This window comes from Ambystoma mexicanum, chromosome 8 (genome assembly GCF_040938575.1).
Source record: "Ambystoma mexicanum isolate Mex_15411 chromosome 8, UKY_AmexF1_1, whole genome shotgun sequence".
In the NCBI taxonomy this organism is placed as follows: Eukaryota; Metazoa; Chordata; class Amphibia; order Caudata; family Ambystomatidae; genus Ambystoma; species Ambystoma mexicanum.
Genome location: NC_090929.1, coordinates 723288362 through 723309196, shown reverse-complemented (window position 1 = coordinate 723309196; position 20835 = coordinate 723288362). Strand labels below are relative to the sequence as shown.

Genomic DNA, 20835 nt, shown 5'->3' with positions numbered 1-20835 from the left:
CTTTGTCCCATTGGCAACCAGAGTCTGCCACCCCACCAGTTAGTCACAGTGATGGATTCCCATCACCTACTCCACCCCCGAGTAACCCGCTCACCCTTCAACTTCCCCTTTACATTACACACAGACCTGTCTGCCATCGTACCATGCAGGGGTCCACCCGCTGGTGCTCCCCTTCACCCGCCCTCCTTGAATACTGACATCCTGGAAACACCACACCTAGCCTACAAGCCCACGCTACATGCACTTCTGTCCCAAGGTACACTCAGAGAGTAACTAAGCTGGTTGACAATAATTGGTGCTCCATGGGAACACATGCCCCAGGTCCTCAAACCAAACTCACTCAGAAACTTATCAACACACAGAGTATGAGTCCATCCATCAACTCTTCAGGTATTTTCTTCATGCATCTGTCTCTCTCTCCCCACTAACTACAGCCCTACTCCTTTTCTTATAGGACCTAGCAGAAAGAGGTCACCCGCATGGAAGCTGTGGTGCTCTACCAGACCCAGTAACATCACATTAAATAGATGGCGTATTATGAATGGAGAGTATGCTTACCTGAGGCAGTAATCTGAGGTGCAGAATACTTGTTTCCCATTTTGTTCAGAAAAGGGGAGAGGCTGTGGAAGAGGTAGAAGGTTCCCTGTTTGAGGGCACTACGACATGCTTCATCATCTTCCTTTAGCTCGAATAGGAATCTGTGAGCGATAGAGAATAAGTAAACAAAAATGCTGGATGGTACCTGCATTGTTCTAAGCAAACAACATCTCTAATGTAGACAAACTAAACCTATGGAATGGCAGATATGATGTTCATGCATTTTCATATATGCTTGGCTTGTAGCTAACCGGTGTGAGCCTCAAGCACTAGGTGAATTGCTCTAAGCAACCAAAAGCATTGCAAATGTGTATACAAGCTACATATTATGTAAGAGCTTTGAGCTATTCCAATGAAAATGTTCGGCAGCTCTAAGGTCCACAAGTGGACCTGCTGATCATCAAAGTACAGGGAAAAGGCAAAGGGTGTTTATAATTTCAGCTCAAAAAGGCAATGGCAGGTAGCGCAAATCTAATTCAATGCAGACGAGGGACAGTATTACAGAACCGCTGCACAAGTGCAAGTGCAATTTTGAAAGACATAAGCTCTGGGGATAATATAGGCCTAGGAAAATAAATGTAGTCTTTTATTGCATTGCAAAAAGGCATTGAAATAATATGGGGTTCATTTCATAAGCCACGCAGAGAGTAAAAAGTGGTGGTAAAAGTGTTGCACCATGTTTGCACTCCACACAAGTTTCTATTATTTGGCTGGCGGTGCAAACTTAACACGTCCGCCTGCTCTTCCCCATCCGGCTTCCAAACCCACCTGGTTTTCCATCAGCATGTACATTCATGCTGATGGAAAAGCAATAGATCCCTGTGGAATCTGCCTGACCTTTACATCTGGTGTGACAGAATGCCATCTGTGAGGGTAGAATAGTCTGAACTTTCTTGATTTTTAATTGTATTGGATCGTATTAGTAATTTATATAGTGCGTTTTCCCATTTGTATGGCCTCAAAGCGCTTCGTGGTAGGAACGACCTCAGGAACCCAAGTCCAGGTATGGGAAAGTTCTAAGAGGAGGCTTAAGATGTGTGTGTGTGCATTTGGCCAAGATAAGGACTTAGGAGGGCTGCCAAGGCTCCAGTAAGCAGCCCAAGAGTTCAGGCACATGGGCGGGTACTAAGGGTGGTCACGACAGAGCGCTAGGGCAGGAGACTCAATATGTACTCAGCTAGACTGAATTTGTCATATGTTTTTGCTGTATTCTAATGTCAGAAGTGTTGAGGCAAGTCTGGTGTTTCAGTGCGAAATGGTTATGTGATCAGCAAGACCGAATTTGTCATAGTCATAGCTGCATTCTAGAGTGCGTGAATGGAAATCCGTGCCTGCGGAAGATGTGCACTGAAGTGGTGCGTTTATACATACCGTAAGCACAGAAAGAGCCTATCTTTGATGTTGCTGCGTCATCCGATCCTCTATGGGACGAAAATGACAGCTACCTTTGTAGATTATTCTAGGCAGTATGGGCAGGCTACCCCTGAGTCTACCAAGGATAATAGATTGGGTGTCCTAGAACATCTTTTAGGCAGAACAGGCAATCTACCATAGAAACCAGGCTAACAGGATTCTCTGAGCACAATAGACATAGATACTAAATAGACATAGATACTACAGATCTTCCATGTTCTACAGACGCTAACCAAAGTAGTCTAATAAGCATGATATCAAGGATACCTGCATGTAACCAATGTACATTACAATGGCTAACCTAAGCAGTTATAAGTGCAATGGGGTTACTAACATATCTTCAAGCCTCATGGGCAGGCTGAACCTTGTAGGCTTAATGCTCGAAGTGAAATGGAAAATGATGCTGGGAATTCTATCTCTGAAAGTGAGATCTACCAATCTGACCTCACTTTCATAATACTTCCTGCGACAGGATACCCACTGGACATGCCTTGTAGTTGGAAACATGGAATTTAGAGTGCCATGTGCATTCCTGCCAAGAACCTGGTGGAATCCAAAGCCAGCTAAAGTTCCAACAGCCAGAGTTTGCCCTTTTTAACCGTGGGTACCCCTGATCCAATGATACATAATTGTATACCCCCAGTGCCTGGTGGCCTTTGAAGAAAACACTTTAGCAGCAACACACCCTTAAACATAAGCTGCTGTCTCGATATGACATGGTGGTCTCTTAGAGTCCACAATTATACTGGCCAAAGCCTTTTGGTGTCAGTTTATTGTCAGCTTGGTTTCTAGGGACCCACTTCGCAGGGCCTTTTTGTATTCACTGTCTGGGATAGAGTTTCAACCAAAACAGACCATTTGGGCTCAAGCCCAGCAAACGATAACACCTTCCTTGGGAAAGGTTTGTCACCTTCCAGGAAGGCAAGAGCCACTCCTAGGCACAAAGAGAGGGCCAGTGCTTAAAAGGACAGGCTCCGCTAGGCCAAAGAAAGTCACGCCAGTATGGTAATAAAAAGAGACTCTTTGATGTAGGCTGGAGAAGGCCGGAGTGGAGTAGCCCATGAGTGGACCTCTAGCAAGAAAGGAATTTCCTTGGGCTCCAACACATCCTGTGCCTCTCTCCACATCCCGCACACAAACCACTTCAGTATGATATAACCTGAGAGAAGGCTCTGAAACAGCAGCAGGTATTGCACCCCTTACAGATAGCTAGACGTGTACCAATCTGCTTTAGACAATTGCCTATTAAAGAATGTGAGACAACCCCTCCTCCCCATGTTGAAGCATATTTGGACTACTGAAGAAGAACAATTATACATGTAACTTTGTCTCCATAGAGGTGAAGAAAGACTTGCAATAAATGGGCAAGCCTTTTCCCACAACCCTCCTCGAGGAACATTTGGTGTAACCGGCTGGCTGAACAAGGCCTATTGGACGTCGAGACCACTGGTATCCAGGAGGTGGCAGATGCCGCAGGGGCTCTAAAAATGTTCCTGGCTGGGAAGTACAAAATAAAGGATTTACCTTACCCCTGGAGAACCTGGACGGGTCCCCCAGCTACCTGATGTCAAGAAACAACACTGGATGCTGTTTTCCAGCTTTGATCCATTTATTGGCTGGCTAGACCATCTCAAGATGCTTTTCAAGCTGCTGCAAGCCCCAGAGGTGCCTTTGACACTCGCCGCTTTTGATCAGTTGTCAAGCTATTGACTCAACCCATTGCTTGACTGCAGTTCAGTAGTTTGAGCTGATTGTCGCTGAACAACCACACTGCATCGTTGAACACACTGGGCCTCATTACAGTTGTGCTGGTCCGGTAAACACCAGTGCCGGTAAGCCTACCGGCACTGGTGTTTCCAAACCGGCACAGTACAACTCTGCGGGTGGGTGTCGTCCCGCCCGCCAGGTGTATACCTGGCGGGTGGAACGGCACCCACCTGCAGAGTTTCACGGAAGCACGGAAGCAATAACGGTGCTGGTGCTTCTGTGGTCCCCATTCCCATTGAGTCCTATGGGACTGGGACTCAAATGGGAATGGGGATTTACAATTACTGGGGCCTGACTTCCCCGAACGCCGGGGTTGCAATCCCCCGGTGTTACGGGCAAGCCAGGCGCTGGTAAATATTGCAAGTCTGGCAGTAAAGCGCCGGTAGCACTGGCAGGGTCACCGCTCGACTTGTAATGAGGCCCACTGACTTTGCTCACAGCCTGACCGTTCCTCACCCGATGCGAGGGGACCGGCACTACATGACTGCACCACATCGCTGTAGCCTCTCAAGCCAACTCTGCTGTCTTGACGCACACAATCCATTGGGAACCACCAACTCAAAATGCTTCGATACCAACTCGACCCATTGTAAAGTGTCTGACTGGCACAATGTGTTTAAGCCCCAAGAAAAAGCATTATAGGTATTTGAAGTGTTTCTTGTATTCTGAACAGTCTTCAATGGCTCAGGTGACTAGAAAGACCCCACTCTCTACCTTTTGAAAAGAAATCATCAGTGAACTTGACATTGCTGCTGAAATTATTGCCTGTGCATCCCTGTCTTAAAACCAAGAGTGCCTCTTTTCATTACAAGTCTGCATGCTCTTCTACATATTCTGTGTCCTCTCTTACAGGGGTGGACTATAGTGTTTTTATTAGGACAGGGTTCCCCAACCTTTTGTAGACCATGAGCAAAATGTGTGTATCAAATGGAGCAGGAAGCAATATCCATACTTTGATGCACCCTATCAGGGTTCAGTTGGTGGGAAAATGATTGCAACACAAAGTATGACTTATAGAAATGTAATATTGCTAATAGGATGTGTTAATGTGCAGTAAATAACAGTAATCTAGACGAAGTGCAATCATGTTCCAGGTAATTTACAATGGTCTTTAACTTAATTTGACCCTAATTGGGGGTTTACAAGGAATGTTAAGGAAATTAAGTGGTAAGCAGGATCTTTTCATACACAAGGCCTGTGAAATTGTCCAAAAACATGACAGCACTTAAGAAACATTACAAAGTGCTTGTCTACTCTAAGAATGCTTCATAACATTTCAGTGGCACATGTATTTTAATCAAGCACGTTTGGACAGTAAAACTGCTCAAGCGTTGGAGCATTGAAAACAAAAAATATAAGTGGATTTAGGGTTCTCTCCTAAGGAATTTTCGAATCTATTGTGGCAAATGGTGTATTTCTATGGATGCAAGTGAAAGCAAGACTTGCAACACTGGTCAAATCATGGTAGAATGTAAAGGTCATTTTGCTGTGGTTTTGGGAGTTATTCCCACTAAGAATGATAGTGCAATGTATTGGCAAATAGAGCTTTTTCAAGCACAGAGGGCCTATTACATTGGTCAGAACAGGATTAGGAATGGAAGAAAATGTTACTGATGGAACGGTGGGCTTTTCCTCTGACTTACCTTCTAGGATATCTAGTGGAAAGTGGGCCATTTGGGGGGCACCGGTGCCTCTGGAGCCTTCAAGCTCAACAGCATTGGATCTCTCATGGATTCACATGCTGTGAATAGATTTTGCAGCAGTATACATGCTTGCAGGTGGAAACCAGGTAAACACAGATTAGATACTAAAAAGTTGTCTGCATTAATACAAAGAGAATACATCTTTTCAGTAGAGAAAGGAAACAACCCCGGAAGCTCTGGCTCTTACCTTACTGGAACAGTCGTTGAAGAACTGCCCGTCCCATCTGCACATCCTCAGCGTGTTGCTGGTGTAAGCAGTAGTGCCTGGTGAAAGTGGGGGGCAGCGCCCATGTTGCTGCTTGGCAAATGTCTCTGATGGGTACCCCAGACTAGAGAGCCGCCGAGTCAGCCGTGGCTCTAGTGGAGTGCGCTCTGGGGGTCGATTGTAACGGCCTGTTGGCCCTTGAGTGGCAGAAGGAGATTGTAGATGAAAGCCATCTTAAAATGCCCTGTTTTTATATGGATCGTCCTTTGTTGGATTGACCAAAGGCTACAAACAGCTGCTTAGTCGATCTGTAAGATTTTGTGCGATCCAAGTAATATTTCAATGCCCTCTTGACATCCAGAGAGTGCAGAGCCTTTTATGCTGGTAACTGTAATGGGTTATTTATAATGAGCTTAATACCCAGAGGATTCTAAGCGCAGACCCGGGGATGGAACCTGTGTAACTCTGCGTCGTCTTGCTTCCAAGACGAGTGCATTGCCCCTGAGCTATCCTCCAGTTGCTGGTGAAGTGGCATTTGGAACAAATGTGGGTAGAGTTATGGTAGCATTTTTATGAAACTCAGATGGTACCTTAGGAATGAAATGCGGGTTAGTGGAGAGAACCACTTTGTCTCTCATGAACCGCAGATACGGAGGGTCTATAACCAAGGTATTGAGCTCCAAAACCCATCTAGAAAACATAATGGCCACTAAAAAAGCCACCTTTCAAGTTAGAAACTTGATGTGGGTTGTTGTCAGGGGTTCGAATGAAAGCTTCATAAATCCTGCTAAGACTATGTTCAGGCTCCATACAGGTGGAATCCTTTTCTTTGGTGGAAAGGTACGAAAAAGGCCTTTTAAGAAATGTTTGATTAGCCTGTCACTGTAGAGCGGAGAAGATCTTCTTTTCCGTGTAAACCTGGAGATCGCTGATAAATGGACTTTGATGGAAGAGTCCGCCAGACCTTCTGTAGCTAATTTCAACAGATAAGGAAGGAGCTCATGAGGTGTTATAGCTAGCGGCTGCAGATCAGGTTGCTGTGCACACCATGCACAGAATCTTTTCTATTTTCGGCTATAAGAGATGTTAGTAGCTGGGGCTCTAGTTGCTGCTAGAATGTGCCGGCTACTTGAGGGATATTCAAATGACCGAATTCGGAGTGGTCAGGAGCCACACTGTTAATTTGAGAGAGACTGGGTCGTGATTAAAGATCATCCCGTTGTTCTGGGATAGAAGATTGGCCTGTGATCTTTGATGAATTGGATCGTCACTGCCAATTGAAGCAGATTGGAGAAGCAGGTCTGCCTGGGCCAGTATGCGGCTACCAAGATTATCCTGCAACAACCTCTGCGTATCATCTGTATCGTTTTCCTTATGAGAGGAAAAGGAGGAAACGCTTAGGCAAACACCCTCTTCCAAGGGAATGCAAATGCGTACCCTTGAGAGTCTGGATGCGGAATCCTGCTGGCGGAATTCTGGCACTGTTTGTTGTTGGGGCTGGCGACGAGGTCTAGAGGGGGCTGACCCCATTTTGAGAAAATTCTGTCTATCTGGATGCTGTGCAGTTGCCACTCGTGTGTCTGCGAGGACTCCCTTCTGAGGGTGTCTGCTGGCTTGTTCTGCATCCCGGGCAAGTGGAAGATCTGCAGTGAAATGTTTCAATGGCCCAATGCCAGATGATCTGTGCTTCCTGGGATAAGGCGTCTGATCGCGTTCCGCCTTGCTTCTGTAGGTAAAACATTGTGGTTGTGTTGTCGGTGAGGACACGCACCACTGCATTCTTGATTAGAGGAAGAAAGGATTTCAGATCCCAGTGCACTGCTCGTAATTCTAGTACATTGATGTGTAGTAAGGCTTCCTCGGATGAGAGATGATAAGGTTTGTTGGTACGTTGATCCTCGAACTAGCCAATCGTCCAAGTACGGGTAAACGTGGTGGCCATGCTTCCGGAGGAAGGCTGCTACTGGTGCCAGGCACTACGTAAATGTTCTGGGTGCCGATTTTAGGCCGTAAGGTAGAACTCAAGATTGATAATGGCTTTTGCTCTCTACATGGAAGTATGCATTTTGAGGTCTAGGGTCGCGAGGAACTCTTGGGGCAGAACAGCTTTTATGACCTCTTGGAGCGTTACCATTTAGAATTTCTGTTTTTTGATGTTCTTGTTCAGTATTCATAGATACAGAATAGAGCGCCACTTGCCGTCTGTTTTTTTAAAAAACAAAGTACCTTGAGTATACTCCCTTTCCTCTTGCTGAGGGAGGAACCTTTTCAATGGCTTTTTTTCTTGGCATGTGACGTATCTCGTGCCGTAAAACGTGATGGTGCAGGTGAGATGCCTTTATAGGGGGGAAATCAGGATTTGTGGGCACTTGAACTCCAACAAGTGGCCGTACTGGATTGCATCTAGCACCCACCCACCTGTCTGTCGTTATTGTTTGCCACTCGTCGAGGTAGAACGCCACATTTCCCCCCAGCTGACTGCCCTTGCGGCAGTCATTGTTGTGCCTTATTCTGCTGACCTCTGTGGGAGGTGGAAGATCCGCACTTTCTTTGCCCTTTGTATTCTCTATTGCGCTGGGAGGACTGATAAATGCACTTGTAGCCCTGAAATAATATCCAGGCCTACTGTAGCCCTTGCTGTCTCTGGAGCCTGAGAATCTTGCATTGCCTGAGACTCCTCGAAAGGAGCGAAAGGACCTCCTGCTTTGAAGGGCAGTGAGAGATTTAACCGTGTCTGAGTCCGTCTTCATGGCCTTAAGGGCTTCATCAATTTTGTCGCTGAATAGATTTACCCCTTCATATGGCATATAGATAACCTTGTGCTGCACTTCTTGGTGAAAGTCTGTGCAGCCTAGCCATGCCTGGCGTCTAAGACTACTTCGTTGCTGATCTGCTTAAAGCCAGTTTCTGCAAGGTCTACAGCTATGTTGATGCTATGATTCAAGGCTTCTTCGCCTTCTCGCACCAGCAGCATAGCCTCCTTTCTCTGCTGTTCCGGCAGGTGTTCCAATAAGGGAGCCAGACGGTGCCCCATCTCCCGATCATATCTAGCGACTATTGCCAGGGTATTGGCTACTTTCCAGTTGTCGCCCCAATGGTGAGAACCTTCTTTCCAAAAGCATCCATCTTTCGATTCTCGTTGTCTGGCAGAGTGGCACACTTATGCTGTGTCCAAGCCTTGCGGCTTGCTGCCGCTGAAACCACTGACTCTGGAGCAGGTTGCGAAGTGAGGCATTTCAGAGTAGTATCTGGAGCCTTAAACTTCTTCTCCAACCTTCCTTTCACTGCAGGCCCTGTAAAAGGATGTTTCATGGTACAGAGGTTCTCCTGCCACACGTGATCCAGAATTGGTATTGAAAAGACTGCCTTCCTTTGTTTACCCATATTGTCGAAGAGGAAACAATTCTTTGCTTCATTTGGAATTAGACCAAACTCCTGTCATGCTTTGGACATCATGGAGTGAAAAGCTCCAATATCGTCCTGGGGTGAAGGCTGAGCCGGACTACCCGGTACATCTTGGTCTGGATCCGTGTCCCATGTGTCAGCTCTCCTTGGAGAGGAGGAAGCAGTGAAAGTTGCATCCCTTGGATGAGTGTCCGGGTCCATGTCGACCAATTCACCTTCCTCTTGTTCCCTCCTTCGTGGACTAAATGTACGTGGAGGTGGAGGTCTAGGAGGTGTTTGCATCCTAGCGCATGTGCCCTGGTCACGAGAGGGGTAAGTTACATACCTTTGTTGTGGGGTAACGTGTGGATCTCCATTTGGGTGAATTGTTTGAGCCTGAGGAAGAGGAAGTCTGGCGTCAAGCTGACCTAGCAGAGACTGCAGTGTGGTAAGTACCTGCATGGAAAGCAGGGGTTTAGGATTTATAAGGGAGTATTGTGTCTGCATACTTCCTATTCCTGTAGATGTTGATAGTAGAGTAGGTGTCTGAGACCTTATAGGTGTGTCTACCACTCTAGCTGGTCCCTGGATGGGAGGATCAGAAGTTCCTTCTTCAGGATCCGATTCAAACACACCTTGGCATTCATATGGCAGAGGCTCAAAATCCAACATATTTCCATCCTACAGAATGTCTTCTGGCATAACCGGGTATTCAATTGGTGACATTCCCAGGGAACCCTGGTCAAGCTGTATCATGGTCACAGCTGGGGTTTTTAAAATAACCTTAGGGCACAATACGTTGCCTTCTGTCTGCAATTCTGAATTTTCCAACCTGGTGGTCGACGGACGCATTGACTTTTCTGCAGTAAACTTTTTCTTGGTCATCGAAGGGGTGGTTGTCGTCGAGGTGGTGGTCATTGAAGTGGTCGTCGACTGGAGATGAGCCGTAGACCCTGACGAAGATGCCGTCGTCGATGCCGTCGTTGATGGTATTTACATCGACTTTGACAACGATTTGGTCGTTGACTGGTGCTTTGATGATGACTAATGGCCAGAGAAGGATCTCCGCGATTTGGTCGATGAGTGGTGTTTTTTACTACTCATTGAGGTAGACTTTTTCAACGCCAAGGTTGAGGAGGATGTCGTAGCCGGTTTGTTTTTATGTTTGTCCGTCGACAGGGGAGATTTCCTCAAAGGGTGTCAGAAGCTGAAGCACTCCCCCCTTGACTCTCCTCACCTGGATCTTCAATATAGTCTTCCTGAAGAGATACCTTCTGTCTTCTTCGATATTTCTTAGTTGTTTCTACTTCATCTTCTTTTTTCTTGACCTTCTCGTCTTTCTGCTCATGGAGATAGGGACGTGCGTAGGTGTGACCCTTCTGTCTCCCCACCAGTCTCTAGCACGTGACCAACCCTCCATGAAACTGATCCTTTTCCTTAAAACAATTCTCCTGTTATCTCAATTAGCCTCTGACGTCAATGGCTCAGCTTGACCTATTCACACAGGAGTGTCTGTTCTTTCCTCCCACTATCTGTATCAAGTCTTAGCTCTCCATTCCTTTAATAGATAAGACTTTCAGCTTCTCATGCAAGCTAACAAGTTAAGTTTCGATCCTCACTTTAACCAAGAATTGTCTGCTAGAATCCTTCTCAATTTATTGTGTACCTTCTGCCCTATAGACATAGGTTTTCTACACACATTAACTACTAAATTAAGCATATATGAAAATATATATGTATGACTCTTGCCATCATCTACTCTTTAACTAAGCAAAAGCAAGCTTTTCTTGAATTCTTTGCTGTGTGCGTTTCTGAGCATATTTACACGTGTTAACTTGGCTAACTTGTTTCTCGCCAATGTAAAATATATTATCGGATTTCACCTCTGATCATCCCATAATGTTCGTTTTATAGTTTTATCTCTTGTCAGCATTTTCAGGTCCTTATATCTTCTATCTATGCATTAGTTTTCTTGGCCTTTACTTCTTCATGGTAACTGCATTATCGTCCTCTTTTTTCAATATCATCATAGTTTCCTCTGGTATCTTGTTTAAATGACCATCATAACGTCTAGAATGCATATAGGGTTTCCTTAGTGGATATCTCTCTGTCCAGGTTCTCTTTGGTCCTGGTATATCCACAGGTGCAGCCTTTCTGAAAGGTACTGAGCAGAGCCCATATGCTGCTCTCTGTGGATTCAACAGCTCAGAATACGTCACATATGTTGCCACAAAATCAGTAACTGTCAACATAGGAGTAACTGGAACATTTGGAGTAAGGAAAAGAGTTGACACTTCCTCATCAAGAGGTTCTTCCATCGGTACTCGCGAAGGAGGATTCACAGTAGGGTTTCCTAAAGATGGGGTAAACCGGGCTCGTCTCCTTTCCGGTCTTATTTCCTGCATACGGAACTCCAACTGGAGGGTTAAGGACACTAATTCTTGAAATGAAGCAGGGCGGGCCATTCTAGCTAATTCATCTTTTAAATCTTCATGCAGGCCTCGGTGAAAAAGTGTCTGCTGAGCTGAGTCTGGCCAGCCGGCTTCTACTGCCATCTTAGTAAAGGTTGAGGCATATGTCTGAACATCTTGAGAACCTTGGTGGATGTCCAAAAGGGCTTCATATGAAGAGTACTGGACTTCGGGGCGATCAAATCTTGTTCGTAAGAGCTGAGTGAACAGTGTATAATCATTTAAGGCCGGATTAGCTTGGGTGATCAAGGGGGAAGCCCATGCCAGGGCATTGCCGACCAGGTTGGACACTAGAAAACCGACCTTCGCCCTGTCGAGTTCGTAGGCCTTGGGTCGGAAGGTGTAGTACACCATGCAGGTGTCGAGGAACTCCTTTAACTGCCTTGGGTTGCTATCATATTTCCCAAAGGGGAAAGACAAAGGGGGCAGGTCGCCTCTAGAGTCATCTCGGGCTGCCACTTGCTGGCGTAGGTTCACGTTTTCGGAACGTAGATTCTGGACCTCAACTTGGAGTCCTTGTAAGGCGGTCACTAGTTCTTGGTACTGCTCCAAGGAGGCCATGTCGGTCTTTTGGCATTGCAAACTGTCACAAGCTGAAGCACTCCCCCCTTGACTCTCCTCACCTGGATCTTCAATAGAGCCTTCCCGAAGAGATACCTTCTGTCTTCTTCTTCTATCTTTCTTAGTTGTTTCTTCTTCTTCTTTTTTCTTGACCTTCTTGTCTTTCCGCTCGTGGAGATAGGGACGAGCTCCACCTTAGGCCACCTTGATATGAACAGCGGTCAGATGAACTCCGAGGAGCAAGCCCCCTAAAACAAGGAAAAAGCCTAATAGGCAGAAAAACCCCTGTAACACTTGATGGACCGTTAGATGACTTGAAGAGAAGGTTGGCAAGGCTGATGTTATCTTGTGATACTTAGTGAAGGCTCTATGAGTCTTAATACAGGAGATGTCCTTGAAAAGGCAAAGGGTCCAAAGTTCAATGGAAGCGGAAGGAACAGAACAATCCCTTTTTGGAACTCTACTGCAAGCCAGAAGAAGGAAGCACCGGTCCAGCATTGTAGGACGCCCAACGGGACAAGGAGGACTGGGCAGGAGATACATAAGGAAGACAAGAGAAAGGTAAAATAAAGAGAGAGAGCGGAGAAATCAAGAGTGAGAGATAGAGTGATGAAGAGAGCGAGCGTGAAATACAGAAAAAACGAAGGTCGAGTGGCACAAAAGCGGGAGATACCTGAGTAAGTTCCGAGGCATAACTAGAAGGAAGAAAGTCGAAAGGACGGCTCCGTTAAGCAGAATGGAAGGACACGGAATGAGACAGAAAAGGAAAAAGAGAATTAAACCCGAAAGGAGAGTCTACGTTTCCGACGCCGGCTCCAGTATACTGAAAGAGGAGGAGTCGGCGAACACGGAACAAGCAAAACTAAAGACGAGAAAGGAAGGAGGAAACAGGATAGAAAAGAACACCCAAGGTAAAGCCAAGAGGGAAAAAAGAAACAAAGCAGGGTACGAGGAACCTGCCTAGAAGGAAATTACACCGAACAGAGAGCAATGCGAACTACGAGGAGCGCCAACATCAGATAGACGGAAGCAAGTTGCAATGCACCCAGCAAGGGGCGTGGTCAGGCTTTACCTAATCGGTCTGAGTAAAGACTAGACCGTTACACTGAAGTGGAGAGGTAGCCTAACTGAACTTCCATTGGTGCCACTTCTTCCATGGCCGCAGCGTGACAAAGGGTCCGCGGATTTTGAGGATGGGCGCAAGCCCTTCTCTCTATTTTTGTCCGATGGTGACTTCGACAATGTACCATTGGAAGAGTGTTTGGACACTGAATGGGATTTTTCCCCACTGGACAGTGGTTTCTTTACAGGCAAAGAGTGTTTGGCCTTATCGTGACCTAAAGTCAATTTTCGTCTTACCTGTCCTTTGCATTTTTTGCCCCTGGCTCTTTGGATCTGGACCTCTGTCTTGATGGTAACCTCCTGTCAGAGGGAGTGGTTGCTCTCCCACTCCGTGACGAGCCAACCTCAGACGCCGGAAAGGCTCCTTCATTGAGCCAGCAGATGAGGCGTTGGTTCCTGTCCTTAAGGGTCTTTTGAGAGAACCCTTGGCAGATGTTGCAGCCATCAGTCAAATGGTTCGGGTACAGACAGTAAAGGCACTCTGTGTGCCTTTCCCCCTCACCCATTTTTTAGGCTGCAGTCTTGCATGGCCTAAATAAAGAGTTCTTCGGTCCTGAAGTTTCCATGTTGGAACTAGACATCAATGTATTTTGATGTCGGATGCACCGAAAGATGAAATTTGAAGAACAAAAGATTTTCTTGAAGAAACTTAATTTTCTCTCAGGAGAGAAACGCCAGGAATCCCAAAAGCTCGCAAGACGGTTGAAATCTGAGGGGAAGCTGCTGGGGCAGAGCTATACACTCGACGTCCGATTGGTGCTGCCAAAAGCACCCACAAGGACGTCGATGGGACACTCAAGGTGTCAAAGTTTTTCCATAGGAAAATGACTAAGTCAAAGTTACTGGGGTTTCCCAGCCTGACGACAGGGAATATTCACAGCATGTGAATCCATGAAAGATCCAATGCTGGAGAAATAGACATCTTTGAATTAATTGCTCCGCAGCTACCTAATCAACAACAAGAACATCTAAAAGATGTAATCACATCATTTCCCAATGTATTCTCAGAAAAAACATGAAGACTAAAAGGCACCTATCACTATATTAGAACACCTAAGGGAAAAGTGGTTCATCTAAAACCGTATAGACTCCCGGAAGCGAATAAAGAGGTAGTGGTTGAGGAAGTGAATAAGATGTTAAGAGTAAATACTATCAAGCCTTCTTCAAACCCATGGTCCTCCCCTATCGTATTGGTCACCAAACCTGACCATTCCTGGAGGTTTTGCATCAATTTCCGTCAAGTTAATGCCATTTCCGACTTCAATGCCTATCTCATGACACGCATCGATGACCTTATTGATAAACTCGGAAATGCCACTTTCATATCCACCCTTGACTTAACAAAAGGGTACTGGCTGGTCCCAGTATATAGGCCTGATCAGGAAACAACAGCTTTCTCAACACCCCTAGGACTATTTCAGTTCAAAGTCCTCCCTTTTGGATTACATAGTGCTCCAGCCACTTTCCAACGACTCATGGACAAAATATTACAGCCCTACTCTGATTTCTGTGGAGTTTATATTGACAATACCATCATTTATAGAAAAACCTGGGAGGACCAACTTTTCCATCTTTTTACTATTACGAGAGCCCTCAGAGAGGCCGGTCTAACTGCTAATCCACCAAAGTGCAGAATGGCTCAATCAGCCGTGAAATATCTAAGCTTCTTTGTAGGGAATGGTAATGTACAACTGCAACATGGGAAAGTGAAAACCATCTTAGATGCCCCTAAACCTAAAACTAAAGAGAACTCAGAGCCTTTCTAGAGTTAATCGGGTATTACCGTATGTTTATCCCAAACTTTTCGGACAGAACAGCCAGGCTTACAGACAAACTTAAGAACGCCGAACCCCAGAAACTTCATTGGACTGACGAGGATGATATATGTTACAACAACTTCAAACAAACCCTGTGCCAGAACCAAATCCTAAAGGTAGTAGATTTATCAAAGGAATGTGTACTACAAACAGAGCCGTATACCTGACATGTCCCAAGAAAAGGGTCAGGCAGAGTCAGGTTATTACTGATAATTACACACACCTGACTTCCATCACACTTCCCCACATGGATAAAAGGCGGAGCACCAAAGCACACTGAGCAAGGTAAAATGCATGAGGAAGCAGCAATTTGGAATGGCAGTTTAAACCGAGGAGAAAGGCGGCGAGATTGGAGAGAACGACAAGGAGGGAAATGCCCTTGCCCTTTCCAACACAGAACCACGACTTTCAAGAAGCCTCAAGGAAAAGAAACTTAAGACCAGGGATTGCAGCTGACGAAATGTGTAGCGTGTGTCAAAGTTACACAGGGCCGTCCTGCCTTGATAGCTAAGGAGGAGAGAAGCGATTACCACCGTGGTACTGTCCTTGACTCCAACAGCAAAGCAACGCCAACGAGTTCAGCACAGCCGGTGAGTTGGAGAAACTGATAGCCAATCGGACTGTGTTATGCTCAAGGTTGCAAGCAACAACAGTGTATGAAGAGAACGTGAATACAAGTGAACTTTGTGAAAGCAAGATAGGTACCAGATACAGAGTGGTCCAGCGCCATGTGGGTGCTCGGTCGAAGGTCTCTGTTTGGTGCCCCACCCCCCCCTTCAACGGGGAAGAATTATTGAACTGTGAAATCGAAGTGGTCCTGCAGCGGTTACGTCAAATCCTGTGCACACTCAAAAGTCTTCGATTGTCTGTAAACTGAAATTGGTCTGAGCCCAGCTGAGGGGCATTAATTGTAGGAAAGTGGTCTGTCACTGGGTCAAAAGTAAAACACCACAGAAGATTGTTGTGGCAAATGTGAACCTGACTGACGGATGCCTAAAAATTGAAGTTGGTCTGAGCCCGACTGAGGGAGGCTAAAGGTGAAAGACGGATCAGAGCCCGGCTGAGGGGGATCCAGGTTGAAGAGTAACTCAACATGAATATTGAGAAAGGAACTTTCTTTGTTGTTTATGGTGCATCAGGTCCTCTGAGGCAAGAGACTTTACATAAAAGAGACTTGGGCACAGAAGGCCCTGATGTTGGTGAAAGGAACTGTGACCTTGTGCTAGAGAAGCCCAGGAGTGTGCTGTGCTGGAGTGACCTGCCTTGTCCTGTGCTAAAAACACGGGGAAGGGAGGCCAACTGCCTAACATCCTGACTTATCATTTTGTGAACACTTCTTTCTTTTTGTGAACATTATCCCACACTATTTTGTAGCATAGAGGTATGGATTGGTAATAGTTTTTTTTTAGTATAGGCCCTTTTTATTTGACTAGACTCCACTAGGACACTATTATTATTTGATGTTGTGGCTTGCTCCCATCTTAGATTTAGGCTTAGATTAGGAGTTTATCTCACCCATTTTGCAGTTGAATAAACACCCTTGAACTATGATCACTTGTGTCTGTCTTACTTTGATACCATGCCTTCCTTACACTCTCTAGGTCTGTTTTCATTATATGCTCACAGGTGCCAAGCAGTGTCAGGCCACCAGTAGACTGTTTCTTCTGCTTTTAACAGCACTGTTGTGGTCGTCGATTCTAAGTGAACTAATCTACTCTGCAGTTTCAAAATCATCTCACCAGCCTCCTGCAGGCTCCTTGTATGCTTTAAACCTATCTATCCCTCTCTAGTCCTTAGTTCACTCTACTGATTCCTCCACAACGAATGGTATATCATGTATGTCTGCCAGAGTAAAAAGTTTGGCTAGCTTTCCCGCATAGGTATTGCTCAGGCTACACTGTCCCTCCATCTTGGCGTCCACACCATGGTCAGAAGCAACTGGCGAACAACTGGCGAGCACCAGGAAAATGCAGGATGCCATGAAACCGGGCAACCTCAAGAAGTCGTACGCCGGGAGACGCTGGGCACGCTGAAATTTGATGACCATCTGCAGAATGTGTTGAGCCCTCACCACCCGTGGCAAGGTTTTTCCCCCCAAGGATATATCCAGTACAGCCATGATGAACTGGAGCTTTTGAGATGGTATCATATGGGACCTCTTGTAACTGAGGAGAAAGCCCAGTTTGTGGAGAGAGTGGCAGGTTATGCTGAGAGGATCCAGGACTTGTTCAGGAGAACGTACCCTTATCAGCCAATCATCCAGGTAGGAGTAGAGCTGAATCCCCCCTCTCCTGAGACTCCCTCCCACCACTGCCATCAGTTTGGTGAAAACCCTTGGGGCGAAGGTCAGCCCAAACGGCAGAACTCAAAACTGATAATGAGAACCGCCAACGGTGAACCTCAGTTACTTTCTGTGTTTGAGATGGATTGCCACATGAAAATAAGCATCCTAAAGGGCCAATGACACCATCCAATCCTTGAGCTGGAGGGCCTGAAGGATCTGAGAAAGTGTGACCATCTTGAACTTGTCGCTACTAAGGAACTTGTTCAAGCATCTCAAGTTCAAGATGGGTCTCAGCCCTCCGTTCTTGTTGGGGATCAGGAAATATGGAGAATACCATCCTTTGTTCCTCTCCGTTACAGGTACTGGCTCTATAGCACCATTCTCTAGCAGGCTCAGAATTTCCTGCACAAGGAACGGATCTGGATCCTTTAACAAATGGCTCCCTAGTGGATGATTCTGAGGTCTCTGAAGAAAGGAGAGGCAGTAACATTGGGCTATGGTTTCTAATGCCCAAGCATCTGAAGTAATACCATTTTTTCAGATGCTGAGACAGTCTGCCTCCCACCGGGGTGATGTGAGTCAAGATGTCAGAGAGATTTTTAGGCGGCTGAAGCAGTGGCTGATGGTAAAGATATCGCTGCTTGGGCGAGCTCTGCACCTCTCCCTCGTCCACCCCGAGGGAATCTTCTTTGTCCTCTTTGACCAGCCATTCCTCTCGCTCTTCCAACTGAGGAGTAGTAGTGAAAGGATCTACCCCTCCAAGACGTCTACTGGGGTGAAAGGGCTGAGGTTGTCTAACAGCGGCACCTAGAGACTTGGCTGCCGCCTTTGAGGTCTGCAGCGTCTGAAGGCTATCAGCCTTGCTGCCAAAAAGATAAGCCCTGTCAAAAGGCATATTAAGGAGTCAAGACTAGACGTCCGGTGCAAATCCATACTTCCTTAACCACACAAACCTGCGTATCATGGTACTTGCCGCCATGGCTATGCTGATACTGTCAGCAGAATCCAAACCTGACTTTAGAGACTCACACATGGCCTCTTTGCCATCTTTTACAATAGCCAAGAAACCGTCTCTTTCTTCCCCTTTGGGAATATGTTCAGCCACCATGGATGCACAGTCCCATAGGGTGTAGGTGAATTTTGCAAGTGCACATGTAGAGTTGGCTGATTTGAGAGCCATGCTCAGTCAGAAAAGACTTTCCTTGACCAGCCGTCTATACGCTTATCATCCTGATCTGGTGGAATGGGCGGATAGGCAGCTTGCTTGGAGGTAGCAGTTGCTGCTTGCACCACTAGGCTTTCTAAGGTAGGATGTTTAGACAAGTAGCTGGGGTCACTACTTGACGGGCTATATTTTTTTGTCTAATGTGTATTCACTGCCTGACTTGATTCCGGTGCTTCCCAGTTTGCACTTACTTTCTTTTTTAGAGTGACATGAAAAGGTAGGATTGAATACCTTTGATGACCTTTGTCCAGGATATCCGTGAGGTCATCATGTTTGAACGGCACGGATGGCATGCCCCATGCCATAAAATCAATGACCCTGGTCATTAATCGTCTGTAAGATGCATCTGCGTGATCATCTTGTTCTGGCTTGCCAAAATCCAACTCTGGTGAGGTGTCCACCTCACTGGCTCTTTGTAAATGTTCACGCAGGTCCTGCAACTTACAGTCCTCCGATATAAAGCTAACAGGGACATTGGGAGTGCCATATTGCAATCCAAAAGGTGAATCATTGCCATCTGAAGGCTCATTGACATCATAAGTGGATGGAAGTGATTTTTGAATTGCAGATGGAGTCCTCACTAAACTTGTTTTTTGCATCGATATCTTTGAAGAAGATGTCTTGGGTGTCGATGGCACCGATGACATAAACGGTGCCACTGGCGTCGATGACATCGACATCGGCTTGTCCGTGGACATCGATGGCTCAAAGGATTCTTCAATGACTTTTCATTGTGTCGAGGCCTCAACGGTTCTCAATGAGAATCTGGCCTTCATCCCGTGCTCGAGGGAGCGTGGGATTTGGCTTGAGCCCTTTCCGTACCGGCTTCAGAAGGCACAGTAAGAGCATGGCCTACTTGCTTTGATGGTGTATGGCTCTCGAAAATGTTTAGCATTTCTGGCCTGAATGATTCCTATTCAGCCGGAGTAGAGGCCTTAGTGGGGCAAGAAATAGTCCTCTCTGGAGAGGAGTCGGACGAGGAAGTAGGCGATTTATGATGCCTATTCGAACACGACGAGGAGGGGTGAGAGCCACTCCGTGACCTGGACCTTTTAGTCTTCTTCCGTTCAGTCGCCTCTCGCTTCGTCAGAAGAATGTTTGAGTCTACCTACCACCAATTTCCTTTTACACTCCTTCAGAGCTTTTCCGGTCATCGGCTGACACTTCTGACAGGTCAAGGTCTTGTGCTCCATACCGAGACACCACAAGCACAGCCTATGTGGGTCTGTCAGCGACATTTTCGCGTCGCAGTCTTGGCATTTTTGAAACTCAGTCTTTGGGGTTGTCGGAGCCGAAGACGAAGACATTATTGACAATTTTCGAAGAAATTTATGAAGCATGCAGTAGTTCACGAAGCAAAAGCTTACTCGTAAAAATAGAACCCAAGTCAACGGGCGCTACGCGTTCCATATATACCTTTGATGACGTTACCTTCGAGGCGGAGGCCCTCGAGGGACATCGAATCGACTGCATCGATGCACAGCGCCCTCTGCCGAAAAACAAATTCCAAAGCTGAAGCTGGATATTGAAGATATCAAAGATGAGGAATACATGGGAGGACCCAATCCATTCAAATGAAATATTATCAACAATTGGAGAAGTACAAGCTTTCTCCAGATTAGATCTAAAATCAGCCTACCATCAAGACAAAATACATCCAGAATCATGAAAACTGACAGCATTCAATTACACCTAAAGGATATCAGTACATATGAATGCCATTTGGTTTAATGTCAGCAGCATCAGTATTCTGAAGAATTATGTGCAACATGTTCCAGGGAGGGTTCAATGCTTCCAGGGCGACATATAAGTGTATGGAAAAATCAAAAGAAAAGCATGAGGAATGACTAGCAAGAGTGTAAAGAAAACTTGATGGACACCGACAAATCCAAGATTAGTAAAAACAACAGAGTATTAACAGCATGTCAATTCAGCCAAAGCAATCGAACCAAGAAAATATCTTACAGATGTGATAATGAAGACACGCACAGACCATGACCCTTTATAAAGAAACACTCATAAGGTCAAAGGGACTAGAGAATGTTTCGTCCATAATCAGAAGAAGGGTAAAATCAATGCAGGAACATAACTTCACAGTTGAATATTTACCGGGTAAGAAGAACATACAAGCAGTTTTTTTAGTCCAAATGACAGTGGAAGAAAAACCAGTAACAAAGGAAGAAGACGAAAAGGTGTTAATAGTGGAACAATCTGTAATATCTAAAAGTATGTGATGGTAGAGGGTTAGCATAGGTCCAGAACCAGGAGAAACTGGCGTCTGTGGGT

At 45.9% G+C, this 20835-nt stretch overlaps 1 protein-coding gene across 3 annotated transcripts in view; it reads right to left on the bottom strand.

Annotated features, from left to right (window-relative positions):
* NUDT13 (nudix hydrolase 13) overlaps positions 1–20835 on the bottom strand; it is a 1386901-nt gene that overhangs the window by 768914 nt on the left and 597152 nt on the right. For all 3 annotated transcript variants that reach the window (XM_069610536.1, XM_069610534.1, XM_069610535.1), the window contains one exon: positions 559–698. In XM_069610536.1, the coding sequence (XP_069466637.1) occupies positions 559–698 (140 nt within the window). The remainder of the gene's footprint in view (positions 1–558; positions 699–20835) is intronic.